This window comes from Pleurodeles waltl, chromosome 4_1 (assembly GCF_031143425.1).
Source record: "Pleurodeles waltl isolate 20211129_DDA chromosome 4_1, aPleWal1.hap1.20221129, whole genome shotgun sequence".
NCBI classification, from domain to species: domain Eukaryota; kingdom Metazoa; phylum Chordata; class Amphibia; order Caudata; family Salamandridae; genus Pleurodeles; species Pleurodeles waltl.
The window spans coordinates 859,150,687-859,167,104 of NC_090442.1; the positions used below are offsets into that span (position 1 = coordinate 859,150,687).

At 50.5% G+C, this 16,418-nt stretch overlaps 1 protein-coding gene across 1 annotated transcript in view; it reads left to right on the plus strand.

The window, feature by feature from the left end:
- OTOGL (otogelin like) overlaps window positions 1–16,418 on the plus strand; it is a 1,080,166-nt gene that overhangs the window by 381,743 nt on the left and 682,005 nt on the right. Inside the window, exons 14-15 of the mRNA XM_069227564.1 lie at window positions 570–693; window positions 14,092–14,269. Coding sequence (XP_069083665.1) covers window positions 570–693; window positions 14,092–14,269 — 302 coding nt within the window. The remainder of the gene's footprint in view (window positions 1–569; window positions 694–14,091; window positions 14,270–16,418) is intronic.

Sequence of the window (16,418 nt, forward strand, 5' to 3'; positions counted from 1 at the left end):
ATACTTTAAATACTAGATTTCTTTGACTAACCCTGGGTAAATTCAAAAAAGAAGAGAAAGGTAGAAAGTTTCTCCAAATTAAGGAGTAACCTAGAGGACCAAGTTATTGATATTTTTGTGGGGCAGTTGTGAATCAGTCTGAATATGAATAATATGACCATGGTGACGTTAAGGAAGAAAAACTATGGTAGTTTTATTTGTTTCCTTTGTGGGAATGGAGGACAGGCTAGTGGTGTAGTATTGTAAAGACTTGGCACCAAGGGTCACACTGAACACTTACGCTTGGTTCTGCTTGCTAACATAGGTCAATCAAATCAGGAAAGTAAATTCAAATGACTCCCAATTTTGCATTCTCATGATGTTGATGTTTTAGAAATGAATAATATTACTATGTTTCTCTGGTTTCACTGATATACTGTGAACTAGATCAGTTTTAGATGTCTTCGAAAAGTGTCTAGGGCTAACCCATTCAGATTATAAATGAGATCACAGAAATATTGGATTTGAATTCCAACGTGTTCTTACACTTATTTCACTAATATGTTTCCTTTGTGTGCTTTTCATCATAGAATTTGGACCGCAGTTGCATCCAGTCCATTACACTAGTACTTGAAGATGACCTGAATAAACAAGCAACGATTATTAGAGGTGGTGAAGTTCAGTTTGGCCATAATCAGGGTGCCAGTCTTCTTGGTAAGAACAATGAAATATGCAACACACTTAACATGGGTTCTAAAGAAAAGTGGCATTATGTCTCTACTTTTTAATTGAAATTCACTGCAGAAATATGAGGGAGAACCCAAGTGCATACCTTTGCATGGGTCACCTGATTCCCTCATTCCTCAGATTGCATGCAGTATGAGACACGTGCAGTGCTTGTTTTCTGCTTGATAGAGTAATAGTGTTTGTGTGTGCTTACTATGCACTACTGAACAATCCTGACATTAGGCCTAAAACATAAACAAGAAATAAAATGTTTGAGAGGCCTCTATTAGATTGCCTCTAAGGCCCTCATTCTGACCTTGGCGGTCTTTTCGCAAGACCGCTGAGTTACCGCCGCGGTGAAGACCGCCGACCGCGGCGGTGTGCCGCTGTGCGCATTCTGACCGCTGGGAGCGTTCCGCCGGAAAACCGCCAGCAGCCACACTGGCGGTCGGCGGGAAAGTGGAGACTGGTCAACCTCCACCGCCACGCCAGCAGAACACCGCCCACAGAATTACGACCCACATTTCTGTGTGGCGGTCTTCTGTTGGCGGTCTTCTGTTGGCGGTCACGTCCCTATGGCTCCCGTCGCCTCCCGGAGGACCAACGCACAAGGTAAGTTGATCGTCCGTGAGGGGAGGGGGTGGGGGGGTGTTGTGTGATGTGGGCGTGCATGGGGGTGTGCGTGTGAGTGTGTAGAGGGGGTGTGTGAGTGCGTGTATGCGGGCGGGGGGTGCTGCTGTGTCTATGGGTAATGTGTGCTGTTCGGCAGGTGCGCATGTCGGCATGTATGTGTGCGGGTATGTGTCCCCGTTGTGTATGTGTGTGTAGGGGGTGTGTATATGTGCATGTTGGGGGTGTGTGCATGTCGGGGTACATGTATGTGCATGTCGGGGTGGGGAGGGGGTTCGTACCACCTCTGGGGGGTGGCAGGGGGGTGGAGGGTGTGGGGGGAGGACTCGGGTGGGTAGGGGGGGTGGGGGAGACCCCTATCAGTGCCAGGGAAGGAATTCCCTGGCCCCGATAGTGCTTACCGCCATGGTTCGCACGGCGGTTCCCGCCCGCAAGAAACCGCGGCGGTAGGCAGGGTCATAATACCCTTGGCGGTCTTGGGACGACCGCCGGGCCGGAGTGCGCAAACTCCAGCCCCGCGGTCATGACCGCCGCGGCGGTCGGAGTGGAGAAGTAGCGGTCGGTCGCGGCGGGGACCGCCGCGGTCAGAATGCCATTTTTAATACCGCCGGTCTGTTCGCGGTCCGACCGCCGTCTCTCCGCCGACCGCCAGGGTCAGAATGAGGGCCTAAGTGTGTAGTAAGCAAATACATAATATTAGCTGCCTATCTGCACTTGTTTTGACAAATGCAATTGAATTCCGAAAATGGTATTGTACTGTCACCAGCATTTAAGGAAGTTCAGTAATGTTGTCCTTTCCTGTTTCTTATATCCAAGTGGATAGCTGTCAACCATGTCGCTACCTCCACCATTTCCCACAGAACAGGATCTCGTTGATATGAAAATGGTGTGGAGATCACCTATAGGAAGGGGTAGATTGGGGTGCAGGTAATGTTGAGTGGACAATTGGGTGAGTTCGAAAACTTAGGGGGTCATTACAACATTGGCGGTAAAAGCCGCTTACCGCCGTGCAGAAGACCGCCAATACACCGCCGCGGCCGCGGAAATCCGCCACAGCTATTATGACCCACATCTCGGAATCCACCAAAATTCAGACACCCACACAAGTCCGCCACACCAAAGATCAGTGATAAACTGGTGAAAACAAAACCTCCACCGTCACGCCAACAGAAACACGCACATGCTATCACGACCCACGAATCCACGCAGCGGTCTTTCAACCACGGTATTCCATTGGCGGTACACACCGCCGCGCTCAAAATACACACACATTCACAAAACACCGCCACATTGGACAATTTGAAATACACACACCTGATACACATACAAACACCACTCCCACACAATCAATACTATATAAAACACACACCCACATCACCCACAAACCCCTACGACCAAAAAGTTTGACGAAGGCCAGAGAGACTGCACAGCATAGACAACCCCACCACACAGAGGCACACAACACCATCACCCACACAACATCCACGCACAAAACACCACACACCACTACACATCACCACACTCATCACCACATACACCACCCCACACATCACCTACACCACCCCATGGCACGGCAAAGACACCCCAGGTTCTCGGAGGAGGAGCTCAGGGTCATGGTGGAGGAAATCGTCTGGGTAGAGCCACAGCTATTTGGATCACATGTGCAGCACACCTCCATAGCTAGGAAGATGGAGCTATGGCGAAGAATAGTCGACAGGGTGAACGCAGTGGGACAACACCCAAGAAATCGGGAGGACATCAGGAAGAGGTGGAACGACCTACGGGGGAAGGGGCGTTCCGTGGTCTCCAGACACAACATCGCGGTACAGCGGACTGGCGGCGGACCCCCACATCCTCCCCCACAACTAACAACATGGGAGGAGCAGGTCTTGACCATTATGCATCCTGAGGGCCTCGGAGGAGTCGGTGGAGGAATGGACTCTGGTAAGTCAAATCTTAACTATCATATCCCCCACCCTACCTGCATGCTATCACAGACCCCCACCCTCACCCCCTCCCCTATCACTCCAACTCCTCCCTAATGTACTAATAACACAAACCACCCATCCCAACACCAAGCCCTGCATTACACAACAAAGCATGGACACCCCTCACTAAAGCATGCCCACTGAACATACCCATAACACCCCCCCAACCATCATCACACAAGCCCCCACACAGGATTGCTGCACCGGGGTAAATGCTCACCCACCCATTGCACACCATGACACACACACATGCAATAATCATGCTTTTACACCCCTGCAGGACCACTACCCAACGTCACCAGACAGGCGGGTCCAGACATCTCTACCCCACCCACAGAAGAGGCCCACAGTGATGACAGCAGCTCTGGCCAACTGGATCCAGATGACCAGCCCGGACCATCGTGGGACTCGGGACAGTCGGTTCCCCTCGCACAGCCACAGCCCACCACAGACCTTCCACCCTCTGGTAACACCAGTACAGCACCCACCCAGCGGGCCCATACCTCCGTCCCCAGGACACGTCAATCAGCTGTGTGTCCACCACTACAGGGAACCCAGGATAACCCACTACCCCAACCACAACAGGGACCTGGGGGCAGTGGTAGTGGGCACACGGTCCAGGGGACGGAGGCCCAGGAACACAGGGGAACTGGGAGGGCTGCTGTGCGACAGGGGGTGGACAGGCCAAGGGAACCCACTCTCCACGAGGCCCTCTCCTCCATCATGGGAGCCTACCACCACTCCCAGGAGACGATGGCTACGGTCCTGGCCAAGTTTCAGGAGACCCAGCGCCTGCAGGAGGAACAGTATTTGGGCTTCAGGGAGGAACTTAGAAACATCAGCTCCGCCCTGGGTACCATCATAGGCGTGCTGAAGGAGATACTGAACACCAGGAGGGACACCGTGGCACTCCAAGGGGCCCCTGACACTAGCATGGACGATGAACTGCCCACCACTTCTGCCGGCGCTAGTGGACAGGAGGCACCGCCACAGGACCACCACATCAGCACCCCACCTCCTGCAGACGGAGAACCACCCCGCAAGCGATCCCTGAGATCCAGGAACAGGACAGAGCACGATGGCAAGACCCCTGCCAAGAAATGAGACCACTCTGATTGTCATCCCACTGTCCCACTTTGTAACCCTGTCCATATTGGAACTGCCCCAGCTCCACTTCCTATGCCCAAATGGGCAGTGCACCTGTGAGACTAATAGACTGGACTCTGCCATGGACATTCCTCCACCATCACCCCTCACTATTTTTCCACCCCCCTCCAATATTTTGCACTTCAATAAACACCCTTGGAGCACAAAACAATCTGAAGTCAGTCTGTGATTTTGAAAATGTGTATTAGCAATGACAGTGACAAAATCCGTTCTCAAATGTAATGTCAACATACCTATGTCACACATCACAAGTCCATGAGGAATGTAAGCAGATGCCACACGTTGGTAACCACACCTGTGAAACCGTAATGGAAATGTACAACTCAGTTACCATATACTGGTTGAAATTAACAGACAGGATAGAGTTAGAAGTGTGAAAGTACTTGTAGTAGGCAGGAATGTGTTCTCACCTGTGTGTCACTGGAAATATTGCTGGATAACTGAGTCCCTGTTGTCAATGTCTTCTTCCTCTGCTTCCTCCTCATCACTGTCCACAGGCTCCACAGCTGCCACAACACCGTCATCTGGACCATCCTCCTGCAGAAAAGGCACCTGGCGTCGCAAAGCTAGATTGTGAAGCATACAGCATGCGATGATGATCTGGCACAATTTCCTTGGTGAGTAGAATAGTGAACCACCTGTCATATGGAGGCACCTGAACCTGGCCTTCAGGAGGCCAAAGGTGCGTTCGATCACCCTCCTAGTCCTCCCATGGGCCTCATTGCAGCGTTCCTCTGCCCTGGTCCTGGGATTCCTCACTGGGGTCAGTAGCCATGACAGGTTGGGGTAACCAGAGTCCCCTATTAGCCACACACGGTGCCTCTGGAGTTGACCCATCACATAAGGGATGCTGCTATTCCGCAGGATGTAGGCGTCATGCACTGAGCCAGGGAACATAGCATTTACCTGGGAGATGTACTGGTCTGCCAAACATACCATCTGTACATTCATCGAATGATAACTCTTCCGGTTCCTGTACACCTGTTCACTCCTGTGGGGGGGGACCAGAGCTACATGGGTCCCATAAATGGCACCTATGATGTTGGGGATATGTCCAAGGGCATAGAAGTCACCTTTAACTGAAGCCAACTCCTCCACCTGAGGGAAAACGATGTAGCTCCTCATGTGTTTCAGCAGGGCAGACAACACTCTGGACAACACGTTGGAAAACGTAGGCTGGGACTTCCCTGATGCCATGGCCACTGTTGTTTGAAAAGACCCACTTGCAAGGAAATGGAGCACTGATAGCACCTGCACTTGAGGGGGGATCCCTGTGGGATGGCGGATAGCTGACATCAGGTCAGGCTCCAACTGGGTACACAGTTCCTGGATTGTGGCAGGGTCAAACCTGTAGGTGATGATTAAATGTCGCTCCTCCTTTGTCAACAGGTCCACCAGCGGTCGGTACACCGGAGGATTCCGCCATCTCCTCACATGTCCCAGCTGACGGTGCCTAGGAAGGACAACAGCGACCACAGAGTCAAACAACTCAGAGGTATGTACCCACAGTCTACACAGAACACGAAACATAATCCAAAAAGTTGTCTGTATGTGTGTTGAGTCCAGGCCTAGGTATGTGTGACGCAGTTGAAAATGAAGCCATGGGGGCCCCTGAAATGGCGGCTGCCTGACCTCTAAACTGGGACAATGGGATGTGAGGTAACTGCGCTGGCGTTGTACACCGTCGCGGTAGGCGGCCGAAGACCGCGGCGCAATGCTGCATTGATTAACATTGGACCCTATGGGTCCCAGGAGCCAATGACGAAGTGCGTCGACGGTAATGATACGCACCGCCGCGGACATCACTGCCGCGGACGTGACCGCCATTTTCTATCTGTTGAATCACTCGATACCTGATCTTCGACAGGAGAGGATCTACACTGCAAGTGCTGCTGTGACCTCGGTCTGGAAGAGACAATGGCTCGTGTGTCTGGGGAAAGGGCCCCTGCCTTCACTGCACAGGAGTTGGAGAAGCTCGTGGACGGGGTCCTCCCCCAGTACACGCTAATCTACGGTCCTCCAGACCAACAGGTGAGTATACAGGGAGCAAGTTGTATGGGCTATGCCTGTGTGGAGAGGGCTGGTTGTAAGAAGGAAGGGGGCAGAGTTCTGCGTGCATGAAGGACTGTGAATGCATGTGCCACATGGCAAGGGTAGGGATGTGGGCCACTCACTTTGACGGTGCAGTTGGTAATGACTTCTCTTCTTCCCCTGTACATGTCATCTAGGTCAGCGCCCACAAGAAGAAGGATATTTGGCGTGCCATCGCCAAGGATGCCCGGACCCTGGGGGTCCACCACAGACGGAGCACCCACTGCCGTAAAAGATGGGAGGACATTCGCCGCTGGAGCAAGAAGACGGCGGAGGCTCAGCTGGGGATGGCCTCCCAACGTGGGAGGGGTGCCCGTCGCACCATGACCCCACTGATGTTCCGGGTCCTGGCGGTGGCCTACCCTGAGTTGGATGGGCGCTTGAGGGCATCACAGCAGACACAAGGGGGTGAGTACAACATCATTCTGTGGACTTTGCGCGCAGTGAAGGTGTCGAGGTGGGGGAGGAGGGCTGTGGGTTTCCCTAGGCCAGGGCGAGTTCCGTAGGCTAGGACCCTCCGTAATGCAGGCCATGTGGCACTCCACCCCACCTCTGTAGAGTGCCAAGTACAGGTATACATGTCCCTGTGTCATCTATGTGTGCTGATGTCCACCATAGCCATGTAGGCCATATCCCAGGAACTGCATCAGTAGAGCCTAACAGCGCGGCGTAGTGCAGGGGGCTGCTGTGTCTGTATTGACCGCCAACGGTAGCGGTAAGCCATGCACTCAACCTGTCTTTCTTCTGTCGTTCCCCCCACCTTTTTGTCCTCTCCCTGTTCTTGTGTGCATCAGCATCATCAGGCGGAGGTACAGTGGCACCGGAGCACGAGGGAGCTGCATCCCACATGGCCATGGAGTGCCACACCATGGACTCTGAATACACCAGTGGGACGGAGGGCGAGGGGAGCTTCACGGCGGTCACAGGATCAGCAACCAGTGACACGGACTCGTCCTCCGATGGGAGCTCTCTTGTGGTGGCGGCAAAATCTGTGCCCCCCACTTCTACAGGTACAGCCGCCACTCCCCCCTACCAGCACCGCCCTCCCAGCAGCCCCTCAGCCTTCGCCCCGTGCCCGCTCACCCAGGAGGGTGGGCATCACCTTCGCCCCAGGCACCTCAGCCCCTGCCCCTGTCACCTCTGCTGCCCTCAGTGAGAATGCCATTGACCTCCTCAGGTCACTCACTGTTGGGCAGTCTACCATTTTGAATGCCATCCAGGGTGTAGAAAGGGAATTGCAACACACAAATGCATTCCTGGAGGGTATTCATTCTGGTCAGGCTGCCCTTCATCGAACCGTGCAATCTCTGGCCTCAGCACTGATGGCAGCCATTGTCCCTGTCTCTAGCCTCCCCCCTCCAACTTCCTCCACCCAGTCCCAATCCCTTGTACCCCAGCCTATCCCAAGCACACCATCAGACCAGCCTGCACACACATCAACACACAAGGGAAGCTCAGGCAAACATAAGCACCACACATCCCACAGGCACTCACGCAAGCATCACACACATACAGACACAGCAACATCCACTGCCTCCACTGTGTCCCCCTCCTCGTCGCCTCCCTCCTCCCTCCCAGTGTCATCTACACTCTCACCTGCATGCACTACCACTACAGCCACTAGGTCCCGCACCAGCACACCCACCACCACACCCGCTCACCTGCACTCACCACCCCCACTACCATTTACACGTCCCCTGTGTCCTCTCCCAGTGTGTCTGTGACGCCCCCTCCCAAAGTACACAAACGCAGGCACACACCCACCCAACAGCCATCCACCTCACGACAGCCTCCAGCGCATGCACCTGCACCTGCACCCAAAGCCACAAAAGTTACACCTCCTACGACCACATCCTCTTCCTCCACTCCCAGACCCCCTCCAGCTACCTGTCCCAGTGTTCCTAAGAAACTTTCCCTGAGCAAGCTTGACCTCTTTCCCACCCCCCACCCCCTCCAATTCATAGGTCCCGTACTAGCACATCAGCCAATAAATCGCTGGTACCAGTGGTGCCTGTTAGAGGTATGTGGAGTGCACCGGGCACCAGGGCAGCCAGTGTGACACGGAGCCACAGCACGGCCAGCCCCCCCCGTGAAGCACCAGAAGTTGGACAGTGCCCGGCGGGAGAGGGGGAAGACTCCAGCCGGCAAAGCCGCTCACAAGGGTCCCGGGGGGAGTGTCCACTCAGCTGTGACTCCTCCCAAGGTGGGGAAGGGGCAGAAGAAATCGCCAAAGTCTGGGAAGAGCAGCACGGCGGAGAAGACCGCCATCATCCCCGCTGCCCAGGAGGCCACCGCCAGCCCCATCACCACTGGCCAGGAGGCCACCGCCAGAGTCAGTGCCCAGGAGGGCAGCCCCATCGTCACTGGCCAGGAGGCCACCGCCAAAGTCAGTGCCCAGGAGGGCCCCGGCAGCCACAGCCCCGCTGAGCAATGAAGGACCGCCATGGCAAGCACCGCTGAACAGGGCATGCACCGCTGAACAGGTCATAAACATCAAAGTCAAGCACCGCTGAACAGGGCAAAGACTGCCATGGCAAGCACCGCTGAACAGGGCAAGCACCGCTGAACAGGGCAAAGACCGCCATGGCAAGCACCGCTGAACAGGGCATGCACCGCTGAACAGGTCATAAACAGCAAAGTCAAGCACCGCTGGACAGGGCAAAGACCGCCATGGCAAGCACCGCTGAACAGGGCAAAGACCGCCATGGCAAGCACCGCTGAACATGGCAAGCACCGCTGAACAGGTCATAAACAGCAAAGTCAAGCACCACTGAACAGGGCAAGCACCTCTGAACAGGGCACAGACCGCCATGGCAAGCACTGCTGAACAGGGCAAGCACCGCTGAACAGGGCAAAGACCGCCATGGCAAGCACCGCTGAACATGGCAAGCCCCGCTGAACAGGTCATAAACAGCAAAGTCAAGCACCGCTGAACAGGGCACATACCGCCATGGCAAACACCGCTGAACAGGGCACAGACCGCCATGGCAAGCACCGCTGAACAGGGCAAGCACCGCCAACTCAAGCACCGCTAGCCCATGCGCGGCAGGGGCAGTGACGGAACTGGGACCGTCACGGGGAGAGTGATGCACTCTGGGCACCGGTCCCCCTCCAGAACCAGTGGAGAACAGCATCCACTCCGTCTGTCCTTAACAGGAATGAAGCACTCTGGGCACTAGTCCCCCTCCAGAACCAGTGGAGAACAGCATTCACTCCGTCTGTCCTTACCAGGATGAAGCACTCTGGGCACCAGTCCCCCTCCAGAACCAGTGGAGACTGTTATCCACTTGAGAGACTGTGGCTTTGCACTCCCGAGGATGGTCCAGTGGGCAACCCACCCACTGTAGAGACTTGAGAGACTGTGGCTTTGCACTCCAGAGGATTGAACAGTGGGCAACCCACCCACTGTAGAGACTTGAGAGACTGTGGCTTTGCACTCCCCAGGATACATCAATGGGCATGGAGCCCCCTCGTGGATCTGGCGTGGTGCAGTCATCTGGCTGAGGTGCCCCCCCTTCCCTTCCCCCTGAGGTGCCTGTTGTATTTCTATCTGATGCCCCAGCAGTGTTCTCTCCGTTTTGATCAGGTATCTGTTGTGGGCCTCGCCCATGCATTTTGGGCCCAGTGGTCCACGGACATTGAATGCTGCATTACCAGCACTACTAATCGTGATGTGTATTTTGTTGAATGTGTATATTTATCTGTATATATTTGGTTACTGTATTTTGATATATTACAATGGTTGCACTCATTTCCTTTTGTCTTTGCATTCTTCCGGGGGGTTTGGGGGTTGTTACTGTAATGTTTGGATATGCATTGGTGTGTGTGTTGTAGTGGGTGAGGGTCGGGGAGGTGGGGGTGTTGCGTGTGTGTGTGTCTGACTTTTGCCTCCCCCTCCCCTATGTTGTAGGTGCAGTACTCACCGTTGTCTTCGGCGCCGGCGTTGATGATGGTCGTACAGGAGCAGGAAGACTATCGCAGGGAGTATTTGGAGTTCCGGTTCCATGGTGTCCTCCTTCCTCGTGGAGTGTGTAGAGGTGAGCGTTTTCCCTTTGAAATGGCTGTTTCCGCCGTGTTTTTATCCACGGTGAATCCGCCCCGGAAAAGGTGGTGGATTGGTAGGTTGTGATACTGTGGGTGGTACTTTGTTTTCCGCCTGTCTGTTGGCGGTGACCGCCGCGCTGTTTGTCTGTACCGCCGTGGCGGTCGGAGTGTTAAAGTGGCTGTCTTTGTTGGCGGTTTCCCCCACGGTCATAATTCCCATATTTTTTCTGCCGGCCTGTTTGCGGTCTTACCGCCGCTTTAACACCGTCCGCCAGGGTTGTAATGACCCCCTTAGTCTTTGATGCAACTGCTTGCAGCTCCTGCTCTAAGATCCACCAAGTTGAGCTTGCAATAATGCAAGATGTTCTCTGCATTCAAATAATTTATGTTGTGCTATTGGCACAATTGTTTCAGAGGATGGTAACAGTTGAAATGGGTTCCGCCCATTGTATACACCCACTTTTGTTTTTTTGTTTTGTTTTTGGACTTAGTTTGGGAACTTTGTACTGTGGGTGAGTCTCAATACTTGTGTCTCATCTACAGTAATCACATGGTAAATGGATTGCACATGTTTACTACCAGTGTCTACTTTTCACAATAAGGCCACTGCAACGTGGCTAGGGTAAGGGGTACTTGACTGGTTACTCATGAACATGTGTGCACATGTGTGTGCCCACTTATGCGAGCTGCATGTGTGAGACTACCATCATGCGCAACCCACTATTTGAGTATAGACACCCTTGTACAAGAGGGGACTCTACAAGGTATTATGTTGACCTGGGGTAGCCTTTGTAATGTTAGTGGGCACTCATAGGTAAGGTCAGTAGGGTTTACGGTTTTATCTGCAGTGTCACTGTATTGTACGCATGGGGGGGAACCTGCCTTAAGATGCAGTTTGGCTTCCCTTAGACCTACAAAGTCCAGTAAGGTTTCAAATAGGAGTGAAACATATAGGCCAAGTTAAACTATGCAAGTCCCAAGAGTATTCTTATAAACCTTATGTGTCATGCAGTATTGTCATACACTCTGCTTCAGTTCAGGATCATATTCCAGGCCTTTTGTCAATTTGCTGGGCCAACTTAATTACTCTTCTCCTCAGCAGCGGGAACAAATTCCTCCCCATACAAAAAGAGTAATTACCATGACTCACTCCTCTTGAAGCAGAAGGGGTGGGGAACAAAATCTGCATCTGTCAATTTGCTGTCTCACTAAACCAGGCTTGGAACAGCTGAAGTCCGCTGAACAAAAAAAGAAGCCCAGACATCTGGAGCCAACATAGGAGGGGGCTCCCCTTTGAAGTTTTGGTGGGATAATGTCAGCTAAGGGCAACGCTGAGGCCCCCAGAGGAGATTTGAATAGAGACCACTTGTCCCAGCATGCTATGCAGGAGGGCTGGGATAGGTGTGGAGGGGTGATGTGGCACCGCAGTGTTGACTAGAGGTGCCTGGCATCTAGAACTTTCCACCCCGATTTAAAAACCTATGCACAAGGGAGAGAAAGAGGTGAACACTGTTTGGCTCAAGCTCCTGGGTGCTGAATGCTCTGGGAAGGAAACATGAGTGGAGCGCCCTCCCCAGAACTCTCTGCAACTCATGAACCCCAACCCCTAGGTAATTTTTCACAAATGGGGCCCGGGACCCTAACTCTGAGCACTGAGATGCAGAAAGGAGGAAGCACTGTTGAACTCCTCAGAATGGCATTGGTCTTGCCCCTGCTTCCTGTGCCTTTGTCTAGGGGAAGTGGGGTAGTCCCACAACCCCAACACCCGGCTCACAAACAACAGGAGGGGAGAATGAGATTGCGGCTCCTGCAGCAACAGAGACAAAGCTGGCTTGGAGGAGAGCTGCCTTGGCAGTGCAGGATTGGGCTCCCCGTCCTGCCCTAATGTGGTATTTGCCTCGAGGTATCCCGGGTTGGGCTGGGCACCCCATTTAAAAAAATAAAAAAGCAATTGGTAAGTGGATCTTCTGTACTAAGTGAGAGAGCTGCTCATAAAATATTCACTGGTCCTTGGGAGCAGGAGAAACCTATTTACATGTTTTTCTGACTTTTGTGGCACCTCAAGGAAAGCAATGGCATCACAACTATTTTTAAGGAACAGCTTGGGTGGTACGGGAGTTCTGCAGCCCCCATTTAATTACTGTTGGAAAACTGACCCTGTATTTCTTGGGGGGGTCATAAAATCTATGACCCCTCAGACTTTTTCACTGTTATTTCAAGCATTTCTAAGGCTGGGACGTTTGTTCTTCAGCCTGTGTGTGTGGTGAGCTCTAGTGGTTGGTTCCATGGCTGCATATTATGTGGCCTAAATGTTTTTAAAGAAGTACCCCAACACATGTTATGTTCCTTTTAAATGCTATATTGACAAAATATTGCTAATAGTGGTTTCTGACAAACATTGTAATGCTTTATTAGCAATAATGAATGCATTTAAAAAGATGATATAATGATTGGTCCTTTCTAACATGTGAATTATTGGTCTTTTAATGTGATAACCCTTTATAAAGCCAGGAAGCCTGTTTTTTTATATTGATGTGGTGACCTTTGACAAAGCTAATGGCCTTGCCTTTTATTTTTGTTGTGATGACACCCTGATAAAGCCAATGGGCCTGCTTAATGTAAAGTGATCTCCCCCTTAGATTTTGATGAACTATCTGGTATAGGTGGGGTGGAGGAGGGGTATGTAATTTTGGCGCTTATGACTCATTAGGCAACCAATATGATTTCAGAATGTCACCAAAGGTATTTCTATCTGGCAGATGTATATATTAGTAGACTAATGTGTAGTGTTTAGTAGTGTGTGTGTAGCAAATGTGCTTCTTTTTCAAAGAAAAACACTGACTGGACAATCATTTAATGACTGTTACTAGTGTGTGCTAATGAATACTGACTACTAGCCCACACTACTTCCCCTGAATAGGCCTTGAACTGCTGTGCTTCTTAACCGTGAGAGAGTCAAGTGCTCAATGTGGTGCTGGGTACACAGTGAGGAGAAATCGTGGACCTCAATTCCTGCCTAAGTAACAACCCAATTTCTTACACCGACAAGCAAGTTGATGTGAACCTTTTGCAACTACGAAAGTGTTGATAGGGACCAAAATTAACTGTCAATCACTTACCCCTAAACATGCCTTGAGTATGAATAATAAATAAACGTGGTCATACAATTGGTGAGATATGGGCTTGACTTTATTTAGAAAATTAAAATATCGCAAGATTTAGAGGTAGATTTTATGTTATGGCCTTCAGTGCAACACAAACTAGACCTAAACACGAGTGTCACATCTCCATAACATATGTTTACGACATGAGTGTTCTTGGTGTACTGTTTTATGATGTTTATCTAACGCAATAAGGCACAGTTTTATTCATTAAAACACATTTGCAATGTTTCATTCATTCTTCCATCCATCAAAATGTTATTGTAATATAAAAAAGAATATATTTATTCTTCTATCCTGTGTAGGGGATATTGAAATCCGGAATCTCTCCTCTATGTTTGTTCAGCTAAAGACACGGTTTGGTTTAAGAATCCAGTTTTCTAAAGATGGAGAACGACTTTATATACAGGCTAACAGTACATGGAAGAGGAGAACACTAGGACTGTGTGGAACATTTAATGGGAACCTGAGAGATGATTTTCTGTAAGTGTGATTCATTCAATGTATGTCTAACTTAAAATGTGTTCTTTCCTACAGGTTCTGGTCACAAGGTTCCAACAGCACTTCTGGAGCACTTCATTTCTTTTGAAAAACTGATCTGTAGATTAGTGCCAACATGTCTCTGCATTTAAAGAATACCCTGTTTTAACCTGTTAGTGCAAACCAAACCTCTGAGAATAACTGTTTTAAGCATTTTGCTCCTCTTGTTTCCTAGGGGATTTTTAATTGTCTGCCTAACATCACACTGTACACACAGTGGGGTGATGTTCTTTACTATGCGAATTATGTATCATGTTACCAGTGCCTAGCTAACAAAGTAGTTTTTGTATTGAACCCTCTATCAACAAAGAACACAGTGATGGTTGCCCCTGATCCATGAGCACTGGAAGCTTCATCAAGAAAAGGTATGAAGTACTCTATAAGGCATAAAAAAGGTGGATGGATTGCTTAAATGAATCTCAGCCCCTGGTGATAACTCCGGCCTCATTCCAATCCATCGTTTTTCACCCACCAAGGCACCTTAGTTTGGAACCAGCCATATACAAATCAGCCTAGACCCTGCTGTTCATGGGCACAGTCTAGCCCAAACTGCCAGGCCCTGACTGAACCAGAATTTAAGCAACCCCAGACCGATTTTGCCCTTTGTGTCACTTAACATGTGTAGCTTGAGTCCAGTGGCACAGTGAACATAGGATCCAAATCTGGGCATGCCTGTCACACTTAGGGCAGCAAAAGAAAGAAAGTGTTGAATAAAACGCTTGAATTAATCTTGGCCACTGGGGATCACTCTGGTCCTCATACCAATAAATTGTTTTTTGCCCAACGTACCACCTCAGTTTGGACCTATCAATATGCAAATCACCTTGACCCTGCTTCTCATGGCAACAGTCCAAACTGAGGTGCCATGAAGCGCAAAATAATGATGGATTGGGAAGTGGTCTGAGTAATTACCAGTGGCTGAGATTAATTCAAGTATTCCATCCATCACTTTTTATATACTTTAGTTCTCTCTAAGACAACAGTCCTTAATCTTTTGATTTCTACAGAACCGCACTAAATAACTCCTGGAAGCCGGGCACTATATTATTAGCAGATCAATAAACAGTTAGAGATCCTCCTGGGACCTGAGGTCTGTGGACCCTCAGGGGTCAGCAGACTGCAGGTTAAGAACCGCTGCTCAAACGTCTCGTAGATTTTGATGTTGTTTTGTTGTGCAAATCACCCACTGCAGTATTCCCCCATCAGGTTTCTGTCATCCGGCCCGAGGTGTGCTCATGTATGCCCTAGGACTTCATGCCCTTAGACCTGCCTGTGACATAAACTCTCTAGCTCATGGCACACCCTCCTCGGCATTACGTACCAGTCCTGGTTTTCACCTTACCATCCTGGTGCATTTTGGGACATATCATTGCTACTCCTATCTAACTTTACCCAGATTTTGTTTGGAAGGTGGAGTTCTGTCCAGTTTCTTTTTTATTTGATCTCACAGCTATACTGACGTGCTCAGACTTCCTTTCTCAACGTATCAAAGTCTTAACTCCATTCTGCACTCTGTTATGGTCTTCCTTTTCCTCTTCTTATTTCTGCTGGTTTCTGATGTTTAACATTCTCCAAGTTCCTCTAAAGCCTTCCCTTCATTGTTCGTTCCTTCATTCCCTGTACCTGGCCCATGACTTGCACCTCACACCTTTTCTGCTCCTCTCTTATGCCTCCACAGCGTCCAGCTATTTCTGTCATGGAAGCTCAGTGGACGACAACTCGCACCAGTCTTTCTACTGAAGGGCCACTTATTCCGGCTTTGTCTTGTTGCTCTGATTCAGACTTGTTCCTTGTTTCCTTGCACCTTGGCCTCCTTTTATGTTTTTTGCTCTCTAATATCTGTTGTGTTGCCTTGCCTTCAATGGTTTGGCTTTTTATTGCTGCTACCATTATGTCTTCCTTAACTGTGATTATTGTTCTATCTGCACACTCCCTGTCCTACCATTGTTGGTGTGCTGATTTTTGTCTTGGATCTTTGGTCCCTCCCTTTGTTCCTTATTACAGTCATGTACCCATTCTTCTAGCTCTGTCTGCACACACTATGTCCTGCCTTTGTTGGTTTGCAGATTCTGACTCTTGGATTCTTGTTCCT